The sequence below is a fragment of the Onychomys torridus genome, chromosome 3, assembly GCF_903995425.1.
Source record: "Onychomys torridus chromosome 3, mOncTor1.1, whole genome shotgun sequence".
Lineage (NCBI taxonomy): Eukaryota > Metazoa > Chordata > Mammalia > Rodentia > Cricetidae > Onychomys > Onychomys torridus.
Window position 1 is genome coordinate 69784140 of NC_050445.1, and position 19999 is coordinate 69804138.

The following is a 19999-nucleotide window of genomic DNA, read 5'->3' on the forward strand; positions in this document are numbered from 1 at the left end:
GTACGATATGGTAAGGCTGTGGACCCTTCAGCAGGTGAAGCCTTGCTGGGGAAGGTGAGTTACTGGGAGCAGGCCCTGAGGTTCTAAAGTCCAGCTCTACTTCCTGTTAACTCTCTGCTTTCTGAGTTTGGATGCAATTTGACTAGCCTCATGGTCCTTTCAACGTGCCTCTCCCACCTCTGCTATATCTTCCTCATCATGATAGACGGCATGCCTAAACACTACAAAAACTCCCTTGAGTTGCTTTTGTTGGGGTATTTTATGACAGCAATGAGAAAATAACTGCACTGTGATACTGTGATCACTATCATCTCTTTGGAATTTGGAATATCAGCATTGCACTGTAGTATGCTTAGTGGAAGTTACATAGCTATTCTATTTGTGCGTTACAAGTTGGCACATTAAATTAATTATTTAATGTTAATAATATTCTAGTCATACCCAGGGAGGCCTGCCCTAGGTCCCATCCCTGGGCACCAGCCCTTCCCGGGAAAGACCTGCCCAACTTGGCCCCAGTTTCTGGCCATCGGGTGGGGCCCCCACAGGAAGTTTCCCCTTCCCCAAGACCTCCTGGGAGACCCTGCAATCTACATGCCCTGCCCCAACACCCATCCACCATGGGCTATAGAGCTAAACAGAATTCTTAACAGAAGAAGCTCAAATGGCTGAAAGACATTTAAGGAATTGCTCAACATCCTTAATCATCAGGGAAATGCAAATCAAAATGACTCTGAGATATCACCTTACACCTGTCAGCGTGGCTAAGATCAAAAACACTGAAGACAGCTTATGCTAGAGAGGATGTGGAGCAAGAAGAATTCTTATACCTCCACTGTTGGTGGGAATACAAACTTGTACAGCCACTTTGGAAATCAATATGGTGCTTTCTTAGGAAATTGGGAATCAATCTCCCCCAAGACCCAGCTATACCACTCTTGGGCATATTTCCAAGGAATGCTCAGTCATACCACAAGGACACATGCTCAGCTATGTTCACAGTAGCATTGTTTGTAATAGCCAGGACCTGGAAACAACCTAGGTGCCCTTCAACTGAAGAATGGATAAATAAAATGTGGTACATATACACAATGGAGTACTACTCAGCAGAGAAAAACAATGACATCATGAGGTTTGCAGGCAAATGGATGGATCTAGAAAAAAAAATCATCCTGAGTGAGGTAACACAGACTCAGAAAGACAAACATGGTATGTACTCACTCATAGGAGGATACTAGATGTAAAACAAAGGATGACTAGACTGCTACTCACATCTCCAGAGAGGCTACCTAGAAAACAGGACCCTAAGAAAAACACAGGGATCACCCAACAACAGAGAAATGAATGAAATCTACATGAGCAAACTGGATGTGTGTTGTGGGGATGAAGGGCAAGGTTCTAGGAAAAGAAAGCTTAGGGGAGTGGGAGAACCTAGCTGGATCAAGAACAGAGAGGAAGAACAAGGAAAAAGAGACCATGATAAATGAAGACCCCATGGGAATAAGAAAAAGCAAAGTGCTAGAGAGGTCTCCAGAAATCCACAAAGATACCTCCACAATGGACTACTAGCAATGGTTAAGAGAAAGCCCGAACTGATCTAGTCTGGTGATCTGATGGCCAAACACCCTAACTGTTGTGCTAGAACTCTCATCGAATGACTGCTGGAAGCAGATGCAGAGATCCTCGGCCAAGCCCCAGGTGGAGCTCCAGGAGTCCAATTGGCAAGAAAGAGGAAGGAATGTATGAGCGAGAATTGTTGAGACCATGATTGGAAAAAGCACAGGGACAAATAGCCAAACTAGTGGAAACGCATGAACTATGAACCAATAGCTAAGGAGCCCCCAACTGGATCAGGCCCTCTGGATAAGTGAGACAGTTGATTAGCTTGAACAGTTTGGGAGGCCCCCAGGCAGTGGGACCTGAACCTGTCCTTAGTGCATGAGCTGGCTGTTTGGAACCTGGGGCCTATGCTGGGACACTTTGCTCAGCCTGGGAGGAGGGAGGAGGGGGCTGGGCCTGCCTCAATTGAGTCTACCAGGCTGAGCTGAATCCCCAGGGGCAACCTTGCCCTGGAGGAGATGGGAATGGGGGGTGGGCTGGGGGAGTGCAGGGGTGGGCTGGGGGAGTGCAGGGGTGGGCTGGGGGAGTGCAGGGGTGGGCTGGGGGAGTGCAGGGGTTGCTGGAGGAGGGAGGACAGGGGAATCTGTGGCTGATATGTTGAATTAAATTAAATTATAAAATAAATTTTAAAAATATTCTAGCCATCAGATTTTATATATTTTAGATAAACAGGTGAAGGAAATGAATAAAACCGCCCAAGACCTGAAAATGGAAGCAGAAGCAATAAAGAAAACACCTGAGGGAAGACTGCAGATGGAAAATATGGGTGGCATTTAGAGCCTTCTCTAAGACTGCACCCAGGGTGTGCAAAAAAAAAAAAAATCCATGAATGCAGCAAGGGCTAGATTTTTCCTATCTGAGGTGTAATTAAAAAGGAAACACATGCTTTCTGATGGTAAGTTTATTAATTGTTTTGTTAAAGTTTCCTACATTCTTATTAATCTTTTCTCTACTCAATCCATAAATTACTCTAAAAGACATTAAAATAACCATAATTTTGGATTTGACTATTTCTTCTGGATATTCTATTAATTTTAGGTTCATAATTGATACATTATGAGATGTATATGAATTCAGCATTACTATATATTATTGGGAATTGTTCTTTTTTAAAAGACAGTATCAGTAGGTTGCATATTGTGTGTGTCTGTGTCTGTGTCTGTGTGTATGTGTAACAATGATGACTAAAGAAGAAGGTGTCATGATCTTCAGAGGGAGAAGGGAGAATGTAGTAGAAGGGGGAGGGGGCAATAAGAGTGGAGATGATGTAATTATACTACTTATAAATGAATTCTCAAAAATTAAAATATTTAAATGAAAAGACAATATTACCATTCATGGAGACTTAGGCCTCTGATCCTAGCACACAGGAGGGTGAGGCAGAGGAATTACTGCAAGTCTGAGGCTAGTTTATTCTACTCCCATTCTCCTGGAAGCCACGCCAGTACTAGGAACTCCAGGTAAAACACCACCCACCACCCTCCAAGACCTCTTAAGTCCCACACAGCAGTCCCCAATAGCACCCTTTCCATGGGCTCTATATTCCTGCCCACAACCCCTGGTAGAAGACTCTCACCCAGGAGCCCCAGTTAAGATACTGCCCCCTAATACTCCTTAAGTCCTGCCCAGCAGACCCCAACAGAATCCACTTCCCTGGGTTCCATATCTCTACTCATATCCCAGCAGACTTCTGCTCTACTGTAGGTCACACAGGAAATCCAGGTTCATGGAACTCCAAAGAACACACCAGTATCCAGAACCCCAGAGGCCATGCTAGTTCCCAGAATCCCAGAACATCAGGAGCAAAGGGAGCACCTAAAACCCTAGTGGAGACATACTATTGGACCTGAAGATTTGCTGGTCACCAGAACCACAGGACACTCAGGCCAGAAGACCCAAGAGGAAACAGAAAGCAAGGGGGGAGGGCATCCAAAAAGCATCCATCCAATGAAGACAACTTCAGAAATCAGCACCAAAACTGATAATAACCCCAAACTCAGATGACTAGAGGCCAGTATAAGAACATAGTCAATAACACCCAGGGCAATATGGCATCACCAGAGCCAAGCTATCCTACTATAGCAAGCCCTGGATATTCCAACACAATGGAAACATAAGAAAGCAACCTTAAATCCAATATTATAAAGATGATAGAGGCCCTTCAAGAGGAAATTAACAAATCCCTTAAGGAATTCAGGAAACACAAACACATAGGTGAAGAAAATGAATAAAACCACCCAAGACCTGAAAATAGAAATAGAATAAAGAAAACACAAACTGAGGGAATCCTGGAGATGGAAAAGCTGGTGGCCATTAGAGAACCTGCTCCAAGACTGCTGCAAAAAAAAATCCATGAATGTAGTGAGGGCTAGACTTTTTTATTTGAGTGGTATTCAAAAAGGAAACACACACTTTCTGATAGTAATTTTCTCTTTTATTTCATCTTGAAAAAATTCTCTCTCTGAAAATCTGTCTCCACACAGTTATATTCTTCATATAGCTACATTTTCCATATATCTTTTCTATATAGTTATATACCTCATCTATATAGCTCTCTTCTTCCTACCTATCTACCTATCTACCTATCTATCTCTATATAAAATCTCATGGCTCTCTCATACAGCTCTCATAGCTTTCTCATATTACCCATTTCTCCACCTACATATCTCTCTTCTACATCATTTATTTATTCTTCATTTTTATATACATCTCTCTTCTATACATATTTCTTCTCTTTATTCTGTTGTATTTCTTCATATAGTATTACATCATTCATTCTCTCATTTATTCATTTTCCTCTCTATATATTTCTGTCCTGTATATGTATATATCTCTGTATTCTCTACATAGCTTTATGTGCATCTATACCATATCATTCATCTTCAATAGCAAAAGTATGGACAAATATGAGTTACATTTTCAGGGTCTGACCCATTCTAAGAACATATGATAAGTCACATAGTTTCTCTCAGGCTAGGAAGGTTGTTCTGACCAGGCATGGTGAGTAAAGCAGGCACATAGCTCTAAGTGATCAGGGTTCCCAGACAGTGACATTGAAATTCAGGACTTAAACAATAAACAGTTAGTTGGCTGAACCTTGAGGTTAGGAGTATGTGCAGAAGGTCAATTGCTGCAGGGAGTTTATGTCTTAATGTTATCAGCTTGACTTTGGTTCAAAAAACAGACATTTGGGAATTTGCCTTTCTGCATATTTTTCAGGGGCAACTAGTCTATTTTGAATTTGAAAAAGCCATCTTTGTAGCTGAGCATACTGTCAGCTTCCTATGTTAGTCTGAGTTATGAAAAATATCCTAGTATTATTTCTATTCATCAGAATTATATAGCTTAAGCATAAATAATCTTTCTGACCATCCACAGCTATATGTGTGCCCAATAGATGGAATATATCCACAAGTAAACACATAAGCAGTGGAAAAAATATACATAGCTTTTTTAGGGAAGAAATGTAATGGCATATGAGAAAAATTACAGACAGAAACAATCAGTCATTTAGTTTGTAATCCCATGGTCATTGCCAAATGAATTATTCATCTGGTGAGTCAACACCTGAACTATCAATTTCCATCTGCTATTCATTGCCACAGCCTCCAGCAGGAAAATATAGGTAACTGAACACAAACTATGGATACAAGTATCAACAACAGAACATAAGACACAGAAGAAAGAATCTCAGGCATAGAATATATGATTGAACAAATTGATACAGTGGTCAAAGAAAATGTTAAATATAAAAAGTTCTTGGCACAAAACAGCCAGAAAATCTGGGGCACTATGAAAAGACCAAATCTAAGAATAATAGGAAAAAAATAAGAAGAACCCTAGCTCAAAGTCCCATAAACTATTTTCAACAAAATCACAGAAGAAAACTTTCCTAATCTAAAGAAGAACATGCCTATAAAGGCACAAGAAGCTTTTAGAACACCAAATTTATTGGACCACAAAGTAAAGTTACCCCCAACACATAATAATCAAAAAATGAAATGTACAGAACAAAGAAAGCATATTAAAAGCCACATGGGGAAAGGCCAAGTACACATGAATGTAGACCTACTGGAATTACACCTGACTTTCAGACTCTAAAAGTGGGAAGAGCCTGGAAAGATGTCCTGAAGACTCTGAGAGAACACAGATGCCATCCTAGACTAATATACCTAGCAAAACTTTCAATTACCATAAATGGAGAAAACAAGATATTCCATCATAAAGTCAAATGTAAACAATATCCACAAATCCAGCCTTACAAAAGCTGCTAGAATGAAAACTCCAACCTAAGGAAGTTAACTACAATTCATGAAAACAGGAAATCACACACACACACACACACACACACACACACACACACACACACCACTACCACCACCACCACCAACAACAACAACAACAACAAAATAACAGAAATTAACAATCATTGGTCATTAATATTTCTCAATATCAATGGACCCCTTTTCCAATAAAAAGACATAGGCTAAAATAATGGATACAAAACCAGAATCCATCCTTTTTTTTTTTTTATGGTTTTTCGAGACAGGGTTTCTCTGTGTAGCTTTGTACCTTTCCTGGAACTTAGTAGCCCAGGCTGGCCTCGAACTCACAGAGATCCGCCTGGCTCTGCTTCCTGAGTGCTGGGACTAAAGGTGTGCGCCACCACTGCCCAGCAGAATCCATTCTTCTGCTGCATACAAAAAACATACCCAACATCAAAGACAAACATTACTTCAGAGTAAAGGGGTGAAAAAAGATTTTCTAAGCAAATGGACCCAAGAAACAAGTTTGTGTAGCTATTCTAATATCTAACAAAATATACTTCAAACCAAAATTAATCAAAAGAGATAGGTAAGGACAGCTCATACTCATCAAAGGAAAAATCCACCAAGATGATGTCTTAGTTCTCAACATCTATGCCCCAAACCCAAGGGTACCCACATTTGTAAAGGAAATACTACTAAAGCTTAAATCATACAATGACCCTCACACATTAATTGTGGGAGACTTCAATACTCCACACTCACCAATGGACAGGTCATTGAGACAAAAACTAAACAGAGAAATACTAGAGCTAACAGATGTTATGAACCAAATGGACCTAACAGATATCTACAGAACAATTTATGGAAACACACACACACAAAATACTTTCTTCTCAGCACCTCATACTCAGTTACAAAAGCAAGTCTCAACAGACACAAAAAAATTGAAATAACCCCCTGCTATAGGACCATCATGGATTAAAGCTGGATTTCAACAACAACAGAAACAACAGAAAGCCTACAGACTCATAAGAACTGAACAACCCACTACTGAATGACTACTGTGTTAAGGAAAAATAGAGAAAGAATTAAAGACTCCCTAGAATCCAATAAAAACGAATGTACAACATCCTCAAATTTATGGAGCATACTGAAAGTGGTGCTGGGAGGAGAGTTCACAGCACTAAGTCCTACTTACGGAATCTAGAGAGGTCTCATATTAGCTATTTAACAGTGCACCTGGAAGCTCTAGAACAAAAAGAAGCAAATGTAGCCAAGAAGAGTAAATGACAGAAATAATCAAACCCCGGGCTGAAGTCAATAAAATAGAAACAAAGAGAACAATATAAAGAATCAATGAAACAAAGAGTTGGTTCTTTGAGAAAATCAACAAGAGAGACAAGCCTTTATCCAAATTAACTAAAAAAACAGAAAGGGAATATCCGAATTAACAAAATCAGAAATGAAAAGAGGGACATAACAACAGACACTGATGAAATCTAGAGAATTATTAAGTCATACATCAAAAACCTGTACTCCCAAAGGATGCTCAATCATACCACAAGGACACTTGCTCAACTATGTTTATAGCAGCTTTATTTGTAATAGCCAGAACCTTGAAACAATCTAGATATCCCTCAACCAAAGAATGGATAAAGAAAATGTAGTACATTTACACAATGGAGTATTACTCAGCTGTTAAAAACAAGTGATATGAAATTCGCAAGAAAATGGATAGAACTAGAAAAAAACATCCTGAGGGAGGTAACTCAGACCCAGAAAGACAAACATGGTATGTACTCACTTATAAGTGGATATTAGCTGTAAAGTACAGGATAACTATGCTACAATCCACAGACCCAGAGAGGATAGGCAATAAGAAGGGAGCAAGGGGAGATGCTTGGATCTCCTTGGGAAAGGTAAATAGAAGAGATTTTGTGGGTGGAGTTGGGGGGGGTAAGATGGGAACATGAGGGATTAGTTGTGGGGGGTTGTTGTAGAATATAGTTTTAAGGTGGTTACTTTTGTTTATGTTGCATTTGTTTAATTCTGTGAAGCTGTGTTACTTTGCCTGCTTAAACAACTGATGATCTAATAAAGAACTAAATGGCCAATAGCAAGGCAGGAGAGAGAAACTGGCAGGGGTGGCAGGCAGAGAGATATATAAAAGAAGTAGTCAGGGCCTGTCCAGGGTGGCTCACGCCTTTAATCCCAGCACTCAGGAGGCAGAGGTAGGCGGCTCTCTGTGAGTTCGAGGCCAGCCTGGGCTACCAAGTGAGTTCCAGAAAGGCACAAAGCTACACAGAGAAACCCTGTCTCGAAAAAACAAACAAACAAACAAACAACAACAAAAAGAAGTAGTCGGACAAGGAGAGAAGGATAGCAGGGGCCAGCCACCCAGCTACACAACTAGCAATGGAGTAAGAAAGAAAGAAAAAGGTAAAAGCCCAGAGGCAAAAGGTAGATGAGATAATTCAGGTTAAGAAAAGCTGGCAAGAAACAAGTTAAATGCCGGGCGGTGGTAACACTTGCCTTTAATCCCAGCACTCGGGAGGCAGAGGCAGGAGGATCTTGGTGAGTTGGAGGCCAGCCTGGTCTACCAAACAAGTTCCAGGAAAGGCGCAAAGCTACACAGAGAAACCCTGTCTCGAAAAACCAAAAAAATAACCAAAAAAAAAAAAAACCAAAAAACAAAAAAAACAAGTTAAGCTACAGCCAGGCACCCATAATTAAGAATAGGCCTCCATGTGTGATTTATTTGGGAGCTGGGTGGTGGGCCTCCAAAAGAGCAAAAACAACAACAACATTTTGGCATACCCAGGTGGCGCCTGAATTTCCCGAGGACCTGAGAAAGCTGAAAAGAAAACAGAGGCCCCTTTAGGAGTTCCTGCCGTCAGACCCTGAGCCCTTGAGCGGCACATGAAGTAGAAACAGATAACTACGCAAAGGTGCCTGCCACAGCACAAGCACCGCCATTCTAGAACTCTAGGAAGGTTGAGTGCACTTCCTGGTCAGACAAACCTCTGACTAGCCCTGAGTTTCACATTTGGTTTTCACAATCTGAGAAGCAGGTGGAGCCAGCACAGAACAACTTGTGGAGGACCAGGTGTAGGTGAGCAGTTTAAAGGTTTGCTCACATGGTCAAAAAAAGGCTGAGAGACTTGCAGTAGAAGAGGTCCAGACAGGAAAAAAAAACCTCTAAACAGGTTCCAGTGTATGTTTTACAATGTGTGTAGGCTTAAGAAAGAAAGAATATGGGTATAGACAGTTGTAGAAAGAAATAAGTAGTTTAAAAATAAAGTCTTTAAAGAGAGAGTAAAAGTAATATAAAAGAAAAGCCATGTAAGATGGGAAACACACAGGGAGTCTGGATCTTGTATAGTATTGTGTTAATTTTGAATTTTTTGATTGTTGAAAAGCAAAGGGCAGCTGCAAAGAGACCTGGAATTGAAAGAGAGGCTGTTGAAATAAATCAGTCTGTATAATTTATTAATGCCGTAACTTTTAAAAAGTCAAAAATTACATTTGTCAAATGGAAATAAAAAATGCTTTGAAGAGTTTTTGCTTTTGTTTACACAGGAGATAAGAGGCTATGGATTCCTTCAGAAATAATATAGATCAGGTTTGATCAGGGGAGACCTCCTGAACCTTGACAGGTCATATCTATCAACAAAAGCTACTGCTGGTCTTCCCAGGACTTGGCTATTATCTCAAATTTTTCTCTGTGACCCTAAGGATACTTCATCCATAAACAGCAGAAAACAGTTTGGAGAACATGATGTCTTCATTCCCAAGAGGAGTGTGGGAGGCTTTGGTTATTTGGTAGGCTATGGATGTTTGCTATCATTTAGGGAAATTGTAGATGTAACCATCTTGTTAAATAAGAAACATAGAGCCAATTGCAGAGTTAAAAGCCAAGAGGTCAGAGCAACAGCTGAGAGCTGAAAACCTTACCCTTCACTACTGCTCTGTCTTTCCTCTCCACAAGAGAGCTACTTCTGTTTGTTTTTTCTTTTTTATAGACTTTCTGTTCTGCTTTCTCATTGGTTGTAAACCCAGACACATGACCTCCTTGTCACTGCCTGTCTGTACGGACCTCCAGGTCTTCTATGGTTGGTATTGAGATTAAAGGCGTGTGTCTCCATGCTGGCTGCATCCTTGAACACACAGAAATCTGCCTAGCTTTGCCTCCCAAGTGCTGGGATTAAAGGCGTGCACCACCACCGCCAAGCTTCTGCTATGGCTTGCTCTGACCCCAAGGCAACTTTATTAATATACAAATAAAATCACATTTCAGTACAAATAAAATAACACTATAGGGAATAGAGTATATTGATATAAATTTAAAGTTATTTTGTTACACTGTATATATGTTTCTACTCTTGTTTAAAGGATTTTTTGTACACTGATAAAATCTAAGATTATTTTTGTTACAATATATTGTATGTTTGTTTCTATTTTTGTTTGAGGTATTGTGTCTATGCTGTTCATTTGGAAATGTAGGGTGAAGTTCTAGTTTTTGAAAGCTATTATTAAAAACTATATAGGATAATCAGGAAACATAGGTTAGTGGTTAATCATTTATAACAATCAAAAGTGTAGATATGCTAGGTATGTTTTCCAGATCATATAGAGATATATTTTAGATAGATAGATGGTCTTCAGATCTTTCAAAGACATACAGAATATGGCACTTAATATGTTTTGCTAACTTTGGGCTTTTCATAACAATGAGACACATCTGCTCCTAGCAGCACCAATTTATTTCAGAGATGATGCATATTGAAGAAACTCCTTATGCAGTTTGCTTTCAATGTTGCAAGGCTAGCCATTTGGGCAAGAAACTGCTCTTGCCTGGACTGTTTGACTATATGTTGTATAAACTGAACATGCAGAACCCACAAGAAAGTGACTGCTGAACTTTGCCAAAACAAGGTGGGATGATGGTCCTTCAGAGTTCCTGATTCACAGAAGAAACTTACAGATATTCTGTAAGACACAGAGCAAAGTGACTGACAAACCTTGCCAATACAAGGCAAAACAGTCCTTCTAATTTCCTGATTCATTGAAAAGTCTGCCAGATACTCTAGGCCTGTAGACTGAAGATGAATTAAAGTTTTCAGTAGGAACTTTGGGTGACTGTCAAGGCAGTTAGATGTCATTTCTAGAATTCTGGAAGTTGTTTGCAATGCACTTCTTGTTAAGTCAAATAATATCATCCTTCTGGGGTCTTTGATGGAGTTGAAGACTAGATAGTTATAGTTGCAGTTTTCCTTAGTTATGGTAGAAAGTAAGTTAGATGTAAAACTTTGGATTCAGTAAGATAGGATAGATTGTGGAGTATTTTCTTTTAATTTGCCAGACACAAATGAACTGGAATCCATTACATTGTGAATGTAATCTTCACTTGATAGTTGTTCTTATTGTGTACAGTCTTATTATGTTAAAGTTAAAACTTTTCATTTTTTAGACAAAAAGGGGGAAATGTTGTAGAATATTATTTTAAGGTGTGTTACTTTTGTTTATGCTCTGAAGCATTTGTTTAATGATGCAAAGATATGTTTGAGTAAATAAAATTCACCTGTGGTCAGGAGGCAAGCCAGCATCTAGCTGACTCACCTGCGGTCAGGAGGTGAGTCAGCATCTATCTGACAGGAAGTAGTAGGGAGGAGCCAGGTGGAGAAGGGTTTTTAAGGAGGAGCGTGGAGAAGCATGAGAGCTTTTTGGAGGGTGCAAGCAAGGAGAGGAGGTGAGCTACTTGCTATTCAGCCTCTCTGAGGAGCAGAATTCCACTTTAACCTTTGAATCTTGAGTTCTTTAAACTGACAGAGATTTAGGTAAGTTCCCTTTGTAGCTTTGAAAGAGTTGGTGCCTGAGGGAACAGAATTTCCCCAGGCTGCAGCCCTTGCAGCCCTACTGCTGCTGATGGCAACAGATGCAGTTGCTGATTTGGACAGCTGCGGCTTAAAAAGCAGCAACAATTAAAAAAACCAGGACAACAGGGGATAGAGGGGGAAGTACAGAAGGACACTAGAAAAAGGGGGGCATTTGGGGTCAGGTAGAAACCTGGTGCAAGGGAAACTCCCAGGAATCCACAAGGATGACCCCAGCTAAGACCCTTAGCAATAATGGATATGTGGCCTGAACTGGCCATCTCCTGTAACCAGGCAAGACTTCCAGTAGAGGGACTGGGACACCAATCCAGTCACATAACCTTCAACCTATAGTCTGTCCTGACTATGGGATGTGCTGGGATTGGTGCCTCGCCCAATTGATATCAGAGAGGGTTCATGCAGCAACTGATGGAAACACAGCCAAATATTAGGCAGAGCTTGGGGAATCCTACAGAGGAGGAGAAGGAAGGACTGTAGGAGCCAGAGGGGTCAAGGTCATCATAAGAAGAATACAGGATCAACTAACCTGGGCTCACAGGGGCTCACAGAGACTGAACTGACAACCAGGGAGCCTGCATGGCACTGACCGACGCCTTCTGCATATGTTACAGTAGTGTAGCTTGGTCTTCCTGTGGGACTCCTAACAGTGGGAGCAGGGGCTGTCTCTGACTCTTCTATGGGCTTTTGGTACCCACTTCCTCATACTGGGTTGCCTTGTCCTGCCTTTGTATTAGGGGAGGTGCTTAGCCTTATGGAGACTTGAGATGCCATGTTTTGTTGATATCCATGGGAGGTGTGCCCTTTTCTGAATAGAAATGGAGGAAGAGTGGATGGGGGAGAGTGGGTGGGCAGAGGGGAGGTAGGAGAGAGGGGCTGAACAGAAAGGAGGGAGGGAAAACTGGTAGGGATGTAAAAAATAAATTAAACAAACAAAAAATCTATACAAGAAAGAACCAGTAAATAAAAATAAATAAATTTTTAAAAATTAAGAAAAGGAAATCTATTTGTATTTGTAAACATTTTCCTAATTGTATTTTTTTATTGTTCCAATATTTCTCTTGCAAAGTCTCCTGGGCTTTCCTTATATATGTCACCTAAGAACATTGTTAAATTTGAAGGATGAATACAAGTAAAACATAATGTGGTTTAGTGAAGGTTACAAACTCAATGGACTTGAGTTGAGGTTGAGTTTTCTATTATAGAGTCTTTCTACTGTTAGGTTTCAAACCAGGGACAAATGGCTGAGGTGCCTATTTCACACGTCAAAGCGGACTCTGCAGCCCGGTTCTCCCTGCATCCCTCTGTCACTGTTACGGGCCTCCTGTACCACTACCCAAACTCTCCAGCACAGGGTGTGGGCTGCTTTTCACTAGATAATCCAACCATGCTGCTCTCTGCTCTTTGTACCTTTGGTGTCTCCTGGCTGCTGCACCCTGATCCCACCTCTCCCCCCTTTGCCCCACATAGTACAGCTCGTCTGGACATGTCCACTCTGAACTCTTCCAGATGTCCCTGCCTCTGATTATGTCTCCTTTTTATCTACAGTAAACCGTTTCCTCTACCATACCTAGGAGCAGTCATGTTTCTTTATTTTACTTTTTACTTCTTTTCTTCATTCATCTACTTTGCTCAGTTCAGTCCTAAGGAAACAAGAATTGCTAAAATAGTCAAATCTAAAAGGCAGACATCTATGTGCTAAAGCTATCACTGAATTTCATAAATAATATTTCATAAAGTTGCTCACAGGAATTAACATCTCAAATATATAAAAATATAAATTTTTTAAAAGTTTTATTTTATAACATAAAATCAAGAAAAGTTTAACAGAAGCCTTTCCTAAAACTCATCTTTTATTTTTATACTAGTTACTAGTAAATATTGTTTAAATTGATGGGTTTCACAGGGATATTTCTATACATGCATATATCACACTTTGATCATATCTCCACAGTCTCTTCCATTTTCTCTTACTTTGTGTACACTGGGCAAGTAGTCTGCCATCTGGGCTACATATCAGCATCCTTAATTATCTTCTCAAGTGCTAGTCCAGTGGTCAGGAATTGTCTTAGCTTACACTACTGGAAAGTCTTTATTTCTCTGAAGGTTAACTTTGAGAGGCACAGTGATTAGGTTGGTATGTACTTTCTGTCCCATGTCAGACAGACTATTCCATGTCAGACAGACTATTCCACGACCACATGTCAGACAGACTATTCCACACTCCACATGTCAGACAGGCTATTCCACGCCTACATGTCAGATACACTATTCCATGCCCACATGTCAGACACACTATTCCATGCCCCACATGTCAGACACACTATTCCACACTCCACATGTCAGACAGACTATTCCATGCCCACATGTCAGACTATTCCACGCCCCACATGTCAGACACACTATTCCACACCCCACATGTCAGACAGACTATTCCATGTCAGACACACTATTCTACACCCCACATGTCAGACAGGCTATTCCACGCCTACATGTCAGATACACTATTCAATGCCTGCATGTCAGACACACTATTCCATGCCTCACATGTTAGACAGACTATTCCATGCCCCACATGTCAGACAGACTATTCCACGCCCATATGTCAGCCTATTCCACGTCCCACATGTCAGACAGACTATTCCACACCCCACATGTCAGACAGACTATTCCACGCCCCACATGTCAGACACACTATTCCATGTCAGACACACTATTCCATGCCCCACATGTCAGACAGACTATTCCATGTCAGACACACTATTCCACGCCCCACATGTCAGACAGACTATTCCACACCCCACATGTCAGACAGGCTATTCCACGCCCACATGTCAGACAGGCTATTCCACGCCACATGTCAGACAGGCTATTCCACACCCCACATGTCAGACAGGCTATTCCACGCCCACATGTCAGACACACTATTCCATGTCAGACAGACTATTCCACGCCCCACATGTCAGACAGACTATTCCACACCCCACATGTCAGACAGGCTATTCCACACCCATGTCAGACAGGCTATTCCACACCCCACATGTCAGACAGGCTATTCCACGCCCACATGTCAGACAGACTATTCCACACCCCACATGTCAGACAGGCTACTCCACGCCCACATGTCAGACAGACTATTCCACACCCCACATGTCAGACAGGCTACTCCACGCCCACATGTCAGACAGACTATTCCATTTTCCCCCGGGCTCTGAGAATTCCTGCTGGGAAGGTCACTGCTCTTCTGACAGGTTTGCCTTGAAATTCAAGTTGAGGCTTCCTCAGCTTTTAATACTCATTTTTATTGTTGTTCTATACTTTTGGCAGTTCAACAATGTCATGAAGAGGTGATTCTGTGGTCACATCTATTTGGGGTCATAAATACCTCCTGTATCTGGATGGTCATGTATTTCCCAAGATTTGGGAAATTTTCTACTATTTCAGTCAAAGGGTTTTCTATATTTTTAGCCTCTTTTCTATGTCTAATAAGCATATACATATGTTAAGTCAGCCTATATACACACCTATCATTTACCTACTGACCTACTGACCTTTAATCTTCTAATGATGTCCTAGAGATCTCACATACATAATACACACATACATATATAAACACATACATACACAAATATACACACACATATACATACACACATATATACATATACACATATATGCATATACATACATATACACATATGCACATATATACACATATATGCATATACACACATACACATACACACATATGCATTTACACACATATACATATATGCATATACACACATATACATACACACATATACATATATGCATATACACATATATACATGGATGTGTGTTAAGCCTGGGTATCCGGTCTTTTGCTTGATCCACTCTAGGAGTGGAGCTTCCAAGTTCATTTTAAAGACTCTTATCAAGATTTTCATTCCCCAGAAAACTGTCTGGTTCTTTTCAGAATAGCTATTAATTTTTGAGACAAGAGTCTTCCTATGTAGCCCGGGGTGGTCTCAAACCCCTAGTGATGTTCCTGCCTCAGTCTCCTGAGCACTGGGATTAAATTCATGTCAAACTATGACTGTTATTAAGTACTTGTAGTAAGCATTCTTTTTAAATTATTTGGCATATCTGTTGGTATATTCATTTTGATATCTTTGGAATCAATTACAAGAGAATTATGAACTTTTTAAGTGATCATGCCCCTTTGCACTAATGTCTCCTGTTTGTATGTTGAATTTTGTGCATAAGCATCTGCTGAGATGGGTATCTTTCCACTTTTATATTAGTTTTAGTATAGAATGTCTTCCAAAGGCTCATTCATTGAAGACATGGTCCCCATTATAGCCCTGCTCAGAGAATTTTGGATTATGAGAACTCAAACCTCATTAATGAGTTAATCCACTTAGTTTAGTAGACTACTGCAAGCCATTGGGAACTGAAGGAGGTAGAGCCTAGCTGAGAAAAGAGGGCAGATGCATGTTTCTGGAGCTACATGTTGTCCTGGTCCCTTTTAACTCTTTCAGTCTCCTTATCACCATAAGGTGAGCAGCTTTGTCTACTACAGATTCATGAGTAATGACGTACTGATTTACCACCATCCTGGAAGCAATGGACTACGCCAAAAATGGACTGAAAACTTTGAACCTGGAAACCAAATAAAACATTTTATTTTTCCCTTTAAAATATTTCTCTCAAATGAGGCATTTTGTCACAGCTTTTATGAGAGGGTCTTCATAGGAAGCAGTTTCTCTAGGTAACATGACCTTGGATGTAGGTTTATTTTATGGTGTACTGCTTCCCCGTAGCTCCTTTGCTTGGTGATGGGCTTTTATACAATGTATGCTAATTTGGAGTCTGAAGGAACAACCTTTTCTGTAGGTCTCAGAAGAGGAGGCTTACGGTGGTGTGATATAGACAGCAGGATATATGATTTATGGAACAAACTCATTGTGCCTACTTTTCCAGATCTGTTAGCAAGGGGCAGTCTGACACAGGGTCTGGAGAAAGCCTATGTAGAGGTCTTTCAGTGTCTACAACCTTTTCTCTCTGCTGTTGCTATGGGGATGGATGTCTAAGAATGGATCTTAAGTTCAGCCATGCCTAACAGCAGCTGGGTCATCAGCTGGGGGATTATATCCTCTGTTCTTAAGTATATACAAGGTTCAATCATCACAGGGTCATGAGAATATTAATTAATGCCAATTAATGGGAATTACACAGCTTAGCAACAGAGAGTCAAGCAAATTTGATCAAATTGTTAGGCTTGCTCCTCAGAAGCACACAGAAACAGGAAAACAAACAGCAACAACAAAAGAATAAATACAAGCAAGTCAGATAAGACAGGCCAGAGGGAAGGATCAGCAAGGGCAAGTGCTTGCTGTTCAAGCCTAGTCACCTATGTTCAACCCTGAAATCCAAGGGAGAAGGAGGAAACCTGCTCCCCAAAGCTGTCCCCTGACCTCCACATGTATGTTGTGACAGCTCCATCCATGTGTGTGCGTGCGTGTGCATGCGCACATGCACACACACACACACACACACACACACACACACACTTAAAATAAAAATGAAAATTTCCTCTCTACTAAAGCAGATACACACTCTCTGTGATCAGTTTCTTTCCACATTTCTTAGTTATGTGCCTCTCCAGAAGAGCAAATGCAGGACCTTTCATTCCTTTCCTCATCCACTTTGTTCCTGACAGGTGGCACCAGCATTTGAAATACCTTTAGTGCCTTTGCTCTAGAGCAGCGGTTCTCAACCTGTGGGTCACAATCCCTCCCTGTCATAGACAGGTTACATTTTGAACAGAATTGTCCCAGGAGACCAGGCTCCAACTCAGTACTGTAATCATGTTTATTGCCAGTTCCTGGAAACAAGGTGCAAGGCACTTTGATTCCTGGAGTAGCAAGCTCAGACAAGACTTTTTCAAAATAGCTTCCCAAACATGTGCTACAAAGTAGAGAGAAATTCTCTGGTGCCTAGTCATCCTGTTCAGTCTCGGTCACTGTGTTCCCACTGCACCTCTGCACAGCGCTGGTCCAGCTGTGCTCACTGGGTCTCTTCCTCGTTCACCTTGAAGTCCGTATACAACCAATGCTAATAAACTGACTCACTATGAAAGTGCATGGATTTCTCCAAGTGCTGTGTAGGATGCTGAGCGTCACTGTTTTCCTACAGTCACAGCTTTAAGTAGCATCCCCCCAAGGGTTGCTGTGATGCTGGGGATAGCAACAGAGAACCCAGTGATCTGTGCATGCAATGTACAGGCTCTACCATCAAGCCACCCCTGCTCAGCCCTTGGCTTCATTTAAGATAGGGTCTTGCTCTGCAGCCTAGGCTAGCCCCCAACTCTCATCCTTCTGTCTTCTCCTAAATGCTGAGATTACACACTTGTGCCATCATGCCTAGCCTCCTCAGTTGTTTTGTGTCTTGTAGGGAGTTCCTGCTGGGCACCGCTCACCTGCCACCTCATATCTCTCTTGATTTTAATAAGAAGTAGGGGGGAACAGCAGTGAGTACACACTTTTCTTGAGTTAAAGGTCTTTGAATAGTGACAGTCCAAAGGTGAAGTACGGAGACAAACGAAGTGACTTGTAACAGCCAGCAAATACCTTCTGCTCCAGGGTGAGCTGGTGCTTCTGCCTTACTCGCTTGCACTTGTTGAACCAGCTGCTCTCGTCCATGACGGGAGGCGGCCCCACGCTCTCTGGAGTGCTGCTTTCGCCCTCGCTGCTTCCAAAGGTCCGGAGCTCTTCCTCATCACTGCTGATGCTATCCGAGCTGGAAGACCAGGGTGAACAGGAGACAGTGACCTGGTGTATTCCAATTCGATCCTTAAAATTAACACTTTGGTTTTGTATGCACTGGTGAACAGACTCTAAAATACTTATTAGTAGAGACAGAATTATAATAATTCTACTCTAAAGACTTAACTGTCTTAAAGAACGTCAAGTTAGCATGGTCTGTTGATTCCTTGATCACAAAGCCAAGTCTAGATACCCACACTTAAAACGAGGTTTACAAATCCAAAGCATTAACATAAAACACAGGAGAACAGCCAAAGAAGAAAAAGATCCTCAGAGAACATGAGAAGCTCCAGACAAGCTGGGTGTGGCTTTCCGGTGGGATTCTCTTCCGGCCCCAGGCAACTGCTCATCCATATTTAAATTCCCAGGACCCTGTGTGACAGCAGTGAACAAAAGTGGAAAGGACAAGTGGAAAGGAAGCAGGAAGGACAAGGTTGACTCTGAGTCAGGGTATGAAATGGTGACAAAGCAAAACACAAAAGTAAGGCCATCTCCAGTGTAAGAGAGTTTTAAAAGGCATTAAAAAGAGTTCTTTGAAGATCATTACATAAACATTCTAAAATATTAATGAAGTAATTTGCCAAAATAGACTCAGTAAGAAACAGAAAACTTGGGGTGGGTGGTGGGGAAGTGGAGAGATGGCTCAGTGGTCAAGAGTACTGACTGCCCTTCCAGAGGACCTGGGTTCAAATTCCCAACACCCACATGGCAGCTCACAACTGTCTGTAACAGTTTCAGGGGATCCGATACTCTCACAGACATATATGCAGACAAAACACCAATTCAAATAAAATAAATAAAAAAGAAACAGAAAACTTGAACATTCATATGACTATGAGTGATATTAAATCAGTAATTAAAAATAATCCCACAGAGAAATAGTCTTCCCCAGAGAAATGCACACTGGTTGCTTATCTAATAACACATGGTCAGCATTGAAAACATCCATACATTAGCTATGTGAGTACATATCCATATATGCACACAACTATCAATGACAAAAGAGACCATGAATTTGAAAGGAAGCAAGGAGAGGTATATGGGAGGACTTGGAGGAGGACAGGGAAGGGAGAAATGATGTAATGACATATAATCTCAAAATAAAAGAAATAATCAACATTAATTTCAACAAACATGTTATATAAATGTTTTTACAGGCTAAGTTTTATCAAACATTCAAGATTTTTTGTAATTTCAATAAGATTTTAGATAACAAAGAAAAATTTTCATTATATCCCCAATATAACTTTACTTCACAAGGCAATACTGTAAGCAAGCAAAAATCAATTTCACTCATGAATGCAAAAATAAAACATATAAAACTAGTTAAAATACATAAAATGGAATATAATAAATGGTTTAAAAGATAATAAACAGCTGGAGATGTAACTCAGTGGATGAGAACTTACTTAAT

At 40.8% G+C, this 19999-nt stretch overlaps 1 protein-coding gene across 3 annotated transcripts in view; it reads right to left on the reverse strand.

Moving 5' to 3' along the window:
- The window catches only part of Rundc3b (RUN domain containing 3B), a 158889-nt gene that overhangs the window by 39996 nt on the left and 98894 nt on the right, over nt 1-19999 (reverse strand). For all 3 annotated transcript variants that reach the window (XM_036180517.1, XM_036180516.1, XM_036180515.1), the window contains exon 7: nt 18391-18559. In XM_036180517.1, the coding sequence (XP_036036410.1) occupies nt 18391-18559 (169 nt within the window). The remainder of the gene's footprint in view (nt 1-18390; nt 18560-19999) is intronic.